The sequence below is a fragment of the Pogona vitticeps genome, chromosome 15 (genome assembly GCF_051106095.1).
Source record: "Pogona vitticeps strain Pit_001003342236 chromosome 15, PviZW2.1, whole genome shotgun sequence".
Lineage (NCBI taxonomy): Eukaryota > Metazoa > Chordata > Lepidosauria > Squamata > Agamidae > Pogona > Pogona vitticeps.
In genome coordinates this window covers 4,174,033-4,185,123 of record NC_135797.1, presented here as the reverse complement: position 1 = coordinate 4,185,123, position 11,091 = coordinate 4,174,033, and the positions used below count along the sequence as shown (strand labels likewise).

At 46.9% G+C, this 11,091-nt stretch overlaps 1 protein-coding gene across 1 annotated transcript; it reads right to left on the bottom strand.

Annotated features, from left to right (window-relative positions):
• MTX1 (metaxin 1) lies at positions 1-7,590 on the bottom strand. The gene is made up of 8 exons (XM_020797462.3): positions 7,429-7,590; positions 5,736-5,805; positions 5,005-5,084; positions 3,969-4,061; positions 3,200-3,382; positions 2,520-2,596; positions 1,337-1,491; positions 1-387 (listed from the first exon to the last, which is right to left on the bottom strand). The coding sequence occupies exons 1-8, from the start codon at positions 7,507-7,509 to the stop codon at positions 161-163; spliced, it is 966 nt and encodes a 321-aa protein (XP_020653121.3). The 5' UTR covers positions 7,510-7,590; the 3' UTR covers positions 1-160.
• Between the last annotated feature and the right edge of the window lie 3,501 nt (positions 7,591-11,091).

The window sequence follows — 11,091 nt, the reverse complement described above, 5'->3', positions numbered from 1 at the left end:
GCTGGTTCACAGATTTTTTATTGGTGACCCACCGCCTCCCCTCTACCCAAATTCTGGAATGGACAAGAAGGGAGGGAGAGGGGGCCCCAGAACAGTACAAAAAAATCCCTAAATGGTCCATTTGGAGAAGGCGCAACGGAACGTTCCCCAACAGTACGGCTCAATCCTCGTCTGGCTCGTCGTCCTCGTCGAGGGTGACGGCTCGGGTCGCCCCAGGTTGGGGCGCCTGCTTCTGGATGGAGACGATGCCCGTGAGGAGGGCGTACCCGATCATCGCCACCAGCCCCACCAGGACCGATAGGACTTGGTGTCGGCGTTGGTAAGGCTCGTCCTCGCTGTCGTTGCCATCCCCGGTGGCCGCCCTTGGGACGCTGGGTGGAGGGTCCCCTGGAAGAAGGGAGGAAAGAGAAAGCTGGGGTCCTAAATCCCAGAATCCTTCATCCCAGGGGCTTCTGGGAGTTGTAGTCTTACAAGAACAGGGACCCCCCCCCCAAAGGTCGGGACTGTCGTCATTCCAGAGCTGGCCTCTACGCTCAGGGCGGTAGGAGGTCGTGACCCGAGTGCGAGGTGATAAACTATTTCCACTCTGCTTCTTTACACTACTTTGCTGCCTCATGTGAGGTGCAGAAATGGCCAAATGTGTGTTTCTGGGCCACAACTCCTAGAATGAAGGCAGCTTGCAGAATTATGTCACGTTGCAGAATTTGGGCGGTCTTTCCGCAGAACTGCATTACAACGAAGGATTTTTTTTTCCTTCTGGACTACAAACACAATAACCTTCCATTTTGGGAGTTCTGCCTTCCTTACAAGCCCCTAAATGTGGCTCGCCTGGGAGAAAGGCCTCCTCCGGAAGGCTCTGAGGCCTAGCTCGGCCTAGCTTTCCTGAAAGATCTGCTCCCAGCAAGCACTGGGGCAGGAACAGGAAGCTCGGGTGGAGCTAGGCCGAGCTAGGCCTCTAAAGCCTTCCCGTTGAGGCCTTTCCCCCCCCCCAGGTGAGCCCCATACAGGCGGAAGGTGTGTGTATGTCGGGCAGAACTCCCTGCAAAGTGAACGATGGGATTTGTAGTCCAGAAAATCTGAAAACCCTGTCTCTACTGAACTGCTTCTTTTCTTTTTTAAACTAGGAAGTCAACACAGAAACAAGAACAGCTGGTCAGGGAGACAGGGTTTTCCGATTTTCTGGACTACAAATCCCATCGTTCACTTTGCTTTTGCTTCAGACGATTATTTGGGAAACATTTCATGCCCCGAACCCCACAACCTGCAGTTCCCTCCTCTCAGCACCTTTTGCAACGGGGACTGGGTGGGTGGGTGGGTGGAGAGATGCTGCGCTCACCTTCGTCCCAGGGGAAGTAAAGGCTTAAGATGGACATGCAGTAATTGCAGAGGTTCGGCAGAGATTTGAGGTGCTGTTGAAGTTTCGGGTTGGGGAGTTTGGCCTTCAAGAGCGGGGCTAAGTGGCTGAAGACGACGGCGTCCAGGGAGGCAGGCCTGAACGTGGACAGAAAAGGAAAAACCAGACACATGGATTGAGGGAACATAATTAAGTGGGGTAAAGCAGCCATTTCTTGTAACGTCATAGGCAGATGTAAGCCCGACGGTCTCTCTCTTAGACCCAATTCAGTCACACAAGCACAAATATATACAGTGGTGCCCCGCTTGACGACGATAATCCGTTCCAGCAAAATCGCTGTAGAGCGAAATTGTGAAGCAAAAAAACCACAACCCATTGAAATGCATTGAAAACCGGTCAATGCATTCCAATGGGGGAAATACCTCACCGTCCAGCGAGGATCCTCCATAGGGCAGCCATTTTCCGGTGCCTGTATAGTGAAGAATCCGTCCTGAACACAGCGGGGAGCCATTTTGCACAGCGGGCGGCCATTTTGAAAACCTGATCAGCTGTTTTTTATCGTCGTCAAACGAAAATCGCCCATAGAATCATCATTTTGAGATCGCAATAGCGATCGCAAAAACATTGTCGTCAAGCGATTTCATCATACAACGAGGTAATAGTCAAGTGGGGCATGACTGTATATTATTTATGTGCGATGATGCGTCTTTCACACTTTCCTGAGAACAGCTGTAGGAATTCTGGCTTCCTTTACCTCAAGAGGCTTTAATATGACTAATTAAATTTCTATAGGTCCATTATATTTCTATTCCATTCTATCCTATCAAGTCTGGGCTCACTCCAGAATCCAAAATGATTAAAATTAAGGCCATCCTCCATGGGGCACCTCATGAGAAGGCCGGATTTTTTGGAAAAGACCATCCTGTGGGGAAAGGTGAAAGGCAGCAGGAAAGGAGGAGGACCCAATGTGAGACGGACTGACTCAATGATGTCAGTGTCGTCTTTCAGGTCCCACAAGTCTCTTGGCCGGTTTTGCTGTAACAGCCAAATCAGGTTTCTGCCCCTGAACCTGCAGTGCCTCGACATAAAAAGAATGAGGGATTTAGGCAGTCAAATGGGCTTTGGCGTCTGCTTGGCTTCTTAGACTTCCCACAAGCGAACTTACGAGTCTCCGAAAAAGAATTTCTGTCTTCCAAGGCGCTGGGACAAAAGGGTCAGGCATTCCCGAGCTTCACGGTACAGCTGTGGGGCAGAGAGAGAAAGAGAGAGAGGCTGCATCAAGCTAAAATCAACCCCATAACGAATTCCTACATCTCCAATCTCCACCGGGAGCGGCTCTTTTGTAAAGTCAATGGGTCTTTATGGGCCATGCAAAATCAATCATCATTGCAGTAGGATCTCAGTATCTGTGAGGGATCAGTTCCAAACATTCCAGAGATGCTGAAAATGTGGATTATATATAGCAAGTGCTATATATAGCATGGTCTCCAGCTTCCTCTAATGGCCAGTTCTGTGCATTTCATCTTTAGAAATACGTACTTCTAGCATTCTTAACGTTCTTAATATTTTTCAGACTGTGGATAAGTGAATCAGCGGATACCGATCTCACTGAGCCGCTGTCTGAAAATATTAAGAGAAACTTCCTAGAAATATGTATTTCTAAGAATCAAGCTAACAGGCCATAAGAGGGAGACCATGCTATGCTTAGTGTTTGCTATGAAAATAGTGTTTGCTATTATCCACGCTTTTCAGCATCCACAGGGAACTTGGAACCAATTCCCTGTGAGTCTTACTGTACTGGTAAATCTGGGGTTGGCACGGCGGTTGATCGGCAAGGGTTTTCACCTCCTTCTCCAGCTCCTCCTCGTTTTCTAGGCAGTCTTCCCCGCAGACCGTCTTCAGCCGTTCCAGCTGCTTCTTCTGCATACGGCCCGGCAGGAAGAAGTTGAGCGGGAACGGGATGGCTTCGGCGTACCATTTCCGGGTGTGCTCCACGTAGTTCTTGGCGTCCACCCAGAAGGTGTGGATCTGTCAAGAGGGAAAAGGGGTTGGCGTCACAACGGACCCTCTCCCCAGCACCAGTTTAGCTGCTTTTTTTTTAAATACCCCTGGGCTCCTGGATGCGTGCTCTGTATTTGCTCGGCGGCCTCGGGTAGAGAATCCCACCGCTTGTGCTTTGCAACTCTTGACCCACTTCCTTAGGGAAAAGAAACTTTAAAACAAAAGTTTCTAGCCCTCATGACTTGCTCGGCGACCTTGGACAGAGAATCCCACTGCTTTTGCTTTGCAACTCTTGACCCACTTCTTTAGAGAAAAGAAACTTCAAAGTTTCTAGCCCTCATGATTGGAGGAGAGTCTTTCAAGAACATTGTCGTAAAATCCTCTCCTCGAGAGAAAAACCAAACAGCAAAGCGGGAGAAAGGAGAACAAAGCGGAAATCACTCTCTTGGCTCCTGATGGTTATGGGGTACATTGTGTGTGTGTTTGTGTGCTGTTTTTAAAAACAAGAAGGGGGGGGAAATCACATTAACTGCAAACGCGTTACCCCTTTCCAGGGCGTTGCAAGGACTGTCGGAAGACGAGCCGGATACCAAGCTGTGGCTTTTACGCTTACCAGCGCTGGCAACAGCTTCTCCTGTAGCAGCGAAACGAAAGCCAGCGTGTCCGCCCCTTGCCGAGCCGAGAGGTCATAATCGGCATTGAATTTCTAGAGAGCGAAAGGGAGGAAGATCAACATTGGGAAGGGCACCCCCCCCCCAATCCTTGGACACCCAATTCCCCAAAGAGCCAAGAAAGGGGCGATGCTCCGAGATTTCTTCCCCGAGGGATGAAATTGGTTATATCGGGAAATCAAGAAAACTGGAAAGAAACACAGGGAGCCAGTAAGAGATTTTTTTCATGCAAAAAATTGCTTTCTTTTTTTCTTTTTGTCAGCATAAGCCTTGATAAAACAAAATGGATTTTAATTTAATTGAGTTTTTGTTTTTAATGAAAAGCTTGCATTTTGCATCTGGAACCTGGTGTTAAGTGCAGAACGGCCCCTCCTTCTGCACAAAATATCACTGCCATCATCTTACAACTTCAGAGCTGGAAGGGACCCTACGGATCATGGGAGCCCAATCAAAAACAGCAAATTTGAGCCAAATCTGCCCCCTCATTTTTTTCCCCTGGTTGGAAATCTGGAGAACACCCAGAAAGGGCTCATAAAGCTTCCAGTGGGGGGAAAAAATCTTATTTATTTAAAATATCATTATCCTGCTTTTCTCCTTCAAAAGGACCCGAGGCGGCTTACATCATCAAAAGACAATATTTTAAAGCTAAAGACAGCAAGCACGCAATTATGAAAAAAAGAATCAAACAGCTACCACGCTAAAAAAATGGCGTGGAGCGCTTTGTTCTCGCCTGCAAAAATAAATAAAACAGGCAGAGAGATTTCCATGGAAAATGGGGGATCCCAAATCCCGCTGGCTCTCTCTGCAGGGCTGGCTCAAAAAGGGATCAGGATGAGGCCACTGCCTTTAAACTTCGGAGGCGCTGCAGGTTTTCGTTCATGCCCTCCGGGGAGCAAATTTCGGTGGCCCCGAAATTAGGACACCCTGGGGCCTAAGTTTGTAGAGTTTCGTCTTAGGTACGTCTCCAGGGACGCTTACCTGTTTTCGGAGGTGGGTGATGATCTGTTGGGGCTCGGAGATGATGCCATCATCCTTCGACTTCAGCGCTGGGAGAGTTCCTGCACATTAATAATAGAGTTCCTGCACATTAATAATAATAATAATAATAATAATAATAATAATAATAATAATAATAATAATAATAATAATAATAATAATAATAATAATAATAATAACAACAACAAGAAGAAGAAGAAAAAGAAAAAGAAGAAGAAGAAGAAGAAGAAGATGGTGATGATGATGATGATGATGATGATGAAAGGGAGCAGCTAGTAGGGTGGTGGCCTTGCTAGTCAAGGTCTAAGTCAGCCAGCCCTCATGTCCGTTTCTTGCATTAATTCAAGACTGTTCACTTCTAGAATTACAAATACTGGTGAACAGGACAGGAGGATCGGTGGCTTCTTTAATCACATGGCCAGCCCTGTGTGCTGGTATGATGATAAAAATTAATCAGGACTCTGAGCATGTACAGAGTGCTTCCTTCCTTTCCTGGGGCAAATCTCTCCTGCTCCACCTGCTCCTCGGAATCCGGACCCAGATGAAGCCACACATGGACTAAGCCAACCTTGTCTCCCCCTCTGAGAAGCAGGAATCCATCTTGAGGACTAGGAACTTGACAAGTGCTGAGATGACTCAGAGAAGTCTGCCAGTTTTGACCGCTGAAGCTGTTTGTTAAGAGAAAACCGTGGCCCACGCCCCCCGAATGTTACCTGAGGGGCTTCGCCAGGGGTTTGTGATTTTGTGAACCTTCAGCGGTGCTCCGGTGAATCGGGCATAAGTCTGGAAAGGAGATAAAATGAGTTAATGAACAACGCAATTCTTGCTTAAGCTCAGGGGCGGCTTTTAAAAAAAGAAATGCCGCTTTTCTCACAGAAAACCCAGAAGGACATATAAAATTCGCCCTCTCTCCCAGCTTTTATCACCACAACAAGCTTGCGAGGTAGGCCGGCAGGTAACCATGGCCACTCCTTCTGTCTCTGATGGACAAGACAGGCTAATTTTACAGAATAAAAACCTCAATGGGAGGGACTCGAAAATTCAGCAACCGCACCAAGAAAATAGGTCTAAAACAAAGGAGGGGGGGGGGAAGAAATTACAAAGTCAGCTTCCAAACGAAGACTAAAACTCGTTTATTATTTATTCCTTGTTTCTTAAATTTGTTGATTAACCAATTTGTTAGTTAACCGACGTTTTAAAACAAGACATTTTAGGCTTTTAAAGGCAAGCAAATCATAAGGCATATATTACTTGAAAAAAACACAGCCAGCATTAAAGCTGGGTTTGTCAAAACCTTTTTTTAAAAAAATGTATTGCTATTATTTATGATTAGCCACTATCCTATTCTCATTATTTATAATAATCCTGTGTGGGACTATATCTGTATTAGCCACTTCCACAGGAATAGTAAGCAGTCTCTTAAGTGTGTAACATGGAAACACGGATTTTTTAAAATTTCAGACAGCAAATTGACTGCTCATATTATGACAGGCCCTTGTTTTAAGCAGGTAGCCAATGGTTTTTAGGAACGAGTCTGGTTTCTGAAATATAAAGAAGTACAGTATGAGGATGACCTGAACTTTCTCCCAGGGTCTTTTAATTTCTTTAATATCCGGCCCTTTGCAATTTTGTTCCTATTTGTACCTGCGAGGTAGCTTGTTGACTGATGGTCAACTTCTTTCCATTACTGATATTATTATTATTTAAGAAATCCAAGCAAATGAAAAGCTTGAGGTTTGCTTATATCGTTATCCCCCTTGTTCCCCTAAACCTTAGCAGCATCCAACTGCTAAAGGAGAAGAGAACGTATCTTAACTTCGAAATCTTATAAACCCAGTAACTAGATTTATTTGGCACAAAATAAATGCAGACTGCAGACTGCTTTTTTTTCAAATGCAGCCTGCAAAGCCAAAACTGCTGGTTTCTCAAGCTGCTGCAAAAGGATCTCAAAATGAGAGAAAGCCAGAGGATCTTCCCATTCGAGGGATCCGGGCAGGTTGGAACCAAATTAAAAGGTCTGGAATTAAAAACTAAACGCGCTGTGCGTTTTTTTGGTAAATTCCCCACCTTTCACACATACGGGGAGTGAGATCTTTAGCTGCCTCTTTAGATAAAAGTACAGTAGTTTTTAAAGTTTTTGGTCGGGTGGAAGAAACCCTTTCGGTCGCTCCTGTTTGGAACCGAATTAAAGAAGGCGCGGCGAGAAGGGACGAAGCGAAGCGGTGCAGTTTTGGAAAGGGTGCGTTCCTGTCCCGTATTTTGGATGGGGGGTAGGTTTCCTGGAAAGAAAGGGGTACCCCCCATACCAAAGGAAGGTCCTATTAGGGGGCAGATCTCTGGGGGGTGTCCCCCCTCCCTGTCGCCCCGGCGTGCGCTCCCTCCCCGCTCCCCAAAAAAACCAGTTACCAAAACGGTCAAGCAATCCGGATCCACCGTGGGCAAGCCCCAGCCGCTCGCCCAGCAATACAGCTCCAAGGGCGCCGCCATCTTTTCAGGCTTTCGACCCGGAACAACACACACACACAACACACACACGTAACACACACACACACTCCGGGAGCAAACGCGCGAAAGCGGCGTCGCTCCGGTTCTGCTCGCGTCCTTGAAGGCGCAATGACCAAAGGCGCGCGTGGGAAGCGCCCTTGGAGAGAGAGAGGGGGGTACCCCTTCTCCAAATGGAAATTTCCATGGATTTTTTATTTTTTTCTGGTGGGGATATCCCATTGCAAAACCCCCACGTCCTAGGAAGGCCTTTTACTCGCGAGGAAGCGTCGGGATCGGGAGCTGCTTTGGTTTTTCAAAGTCTGAAAAAAAAAACTTTAGGTAGAAATCCCGAAGGAGCGGATTTGGTTTCTTTTCTTTTCTTTTTTTATTGTTTTGGAAGGGGGACAACTGGGTGGAGCGGGGGGGGGTGGCTGGCCTGTTTTAGGGACGGCGAGGAAGGGCGGTGGGCAGCTGAAATAAAACAGAAGGAAATAGAATAAAGTAAAATAAAATGTGTTTTAGTATGTATGTATGTATGTATGTATGTATGTATGTATGTATGTATGTATGTATGTATGTATGTATGTATGTATTTATTTATTTATTTATTTATTTATTTATTTATTTATTAGATTTTTACCCCGTAGACAATGTCTCCTCCAGGGATTCCTGGAGACAGGGTCTTGTTAATGGGAAAAATTGTTATTATTTTCAGCATGTTGGGTGAAAAGCAGATTTAAGGAGGAAGGGAGAACAATGACTGAAATACAAAAGTAAGTTGCTTCTGGAGTAGGCCCATTGAATCAAAGGGCCTTACTGAGGATGTTGACTCATCAGATCAGTAACTACCTTTGAACTGCAGAGCTGGACGGGGCCCTTCAGGATCATCCAGTCCAGCCCCTGACAAGGAGACCCAGTGGGGGGATTCGAACTCCAAACCCCACAGCCAGAGACCTCCACCCCTGTGCTATCCAGATCTCTACCAGTTCAATGGGCTTACTCTTACTGCTGGGTTTCATCCATTGTGGCTGAACAAGCTGATTTGGGCTCCATGACAGCTCAGTGGAAATCCGGTGGCCTTTAAGGCAAAACCAACACACATCCCTTTAGTCTTATCAATGCACATAGCATGGGGAAAAAAGCCATAATCCTGATTCAAGCCGTTGGTGCTAAACTAGAGTTTATGAATGGATCCCTTATTCAGCTCCTGTCTTGCAGAATTTACTTTCCCGGTGCGTCGTTTGGGGGGTGGCTTGGTCTGCCTGTTTCTTTTGTTATTTTTTAAAATTAAAATATAATGCACAATTTTTTAAAAAGAAAAAATATTATTTTTTAAAAAAACTCCTGGGAGTGTGTATCAGGATCTCGTTGAAATCATGTCCAGATTGGTTTTCATAGGGGATTTTACTTCTTGAGTAATCCTTACTCGGCATCTTGGAGGCAGAATGAGGTGTTCGGCAGGTAACGTCTTGTATGGAAATAGACCCCCCCCCCAGCCTTGAAAATAATCAGAGAGAGATTTTTTCTGAGCATGATTAGAAGGCATTTTATTTATTTATTTATTTATTTGATTGATTGATTGATTGATTTGATTTGATTTATACCCCGCCTATCTGGACCACCAGACCACTCTCGGCGACTTAATTTTCCCCGAATGCATTCAAGACAGGGATGGGTGACCCCTTTAAAAATTGTGTATCCCATCAGCCCTGCTCAGCCGATGGCGAGGGAGGATGGGAAATGTAGTCCAATGACATCTGGAGGGCTGTGCTTTTCCCCCATCCTTGCCTTGGATCTTGACAACGACCCTTTGAGGTAGGACAGAATGGTTTTCTTGACGTTGCCGAAGGAACCACCAAGGCCTGGTTTATCTCCAGCCAACGCTGGGGGGGGGTTTTTTCCCCTGGGTGAGTTAAGGTGCAAATCGGGGGGGGGGGCTCTCTTCGCTTGGCTGTAAAATCTGACCCCCTTTCCCCCCCCCCCCACATTATGGGATTCTATTCTATCCTATTCTTTATTACATTGCCCGTCTCAGCGTTGAGCGCCCCGGGTGGTTTGCAAGGATGACGAGAAGCTAAGAAATCTCATCAAAAGGCAATTCAATTTGTAAGCTGAATTAAACTAAGTCGGCAAAGGCTTCAAAGCCTTCTTTGGCAAGCTGGGAGAAGTGGCTGTTCAAAAGAAGGGAAAAAAGGTTTAACATTCAATTTTTAAAAAAACGAAAATTTTGGGCCTCCCCGGGCAACACCGCCTTGACCAAAACGATGCTTGGGTGTTTTTTTTACAGGCGAGCGGAAGATCCAAAGGAGAAGAAGCAAGAAGAGGCTGATTCTAAGGGGTGGGTGGGTGGGTGGGGGGGACGCTCTTCCGAGCCAAGAGAGACAGAGAGAGGGAGGCACGCACGCACGCATCTTGCCAAGGGAGGTGCGATCCAGCGCGGAGGCCCCGTCCCTGCTTGGATGCAGCTCGCTCGCTTGTGGGAGCACCCTTGGCCGGGAAAGGATCCGGCCCCCGTCCGGGCAGCTGGCCAGGCTATTCCACTGCTGTTTCCAGTGCATGATCTTTCCCTTGGAAACGGGCCTTCCAGAATGATCTCATTCAGACGAGGACGCACCACGACATCCCCCCCCCAAAATCTCATCCCAGGCAGGAGCTGCGGTGAAAGATTTCACCGCAGGGAGGAGGCAGCAGGAGAAGAATCTCTGACGACGAGGGGGGGGAATGTGTGGCTGCCCCGATGAAGTGGGTCCATCTCATGTCCGGTCTTCCTCATTTCCTGCTTCTTTCAGTTTTTCCCATTCTTCTGCAGTCTCGTCTTCTCTCGATGCGCCCCCAAAATACCACAGCGTCAGCTTCATCATTTTTGCTTCTAGGCTTCATCTGACCCCCAAGACCCATTCCCTCATCTTTCCAGGGAGTCCGTGGTATGGATGAAGCTTTCCCCAATACCACGCTCCAAATAAATCAATATTTTTTTTCCTGTTGGCTTTCTTCGCTGTCCACTTTTTCCATCTCAAGATACTTGGAAATGCCCTGGTATTTTTGATCTTGGCCTTAGCCTATGATGGCACATCCTTACACTTGAAGTTTTTTTTACAGTTCCTACATAGCTGCCTTCCCGAGTCTGATGTTCCGATTTCTTGGCTGAGTCGGTGGGCCCAAACCGTTTAGGGCTTTATAAATGAGAAACAGCCCTTTGAATGTTGCCCGGAAACGGATCAGCAGCCAGTGGAACTGCTGCAACAAGGGGGGGATGATGGGATTCCCTATAACCAGCCCCAATTAGCAATCCGGCTGCTGTTTTTCCATACAGTTTCCAAGGGCAGCCCCACGTAGAGTGCATTACAGTAATCAAGCCGGGATGTAACTCAGGTACGTGTGGCCAGATTTGACTTCTCCAGGAATGGGCGCAACTGGCGCATGAGTGTTAACTGCAACGGCACAACTGGCCACTGAAACCTGGACATCCAGGCTCAGAGATGAGGTTAGTTCATTGATGTCTCTCTCGTCGGGTGGCTATTGATTTTCTTTGCTTTTTTTCCTGTTGTTTCTCTAAAAGTTACAACGTTGTCGTTGTGATTTGAC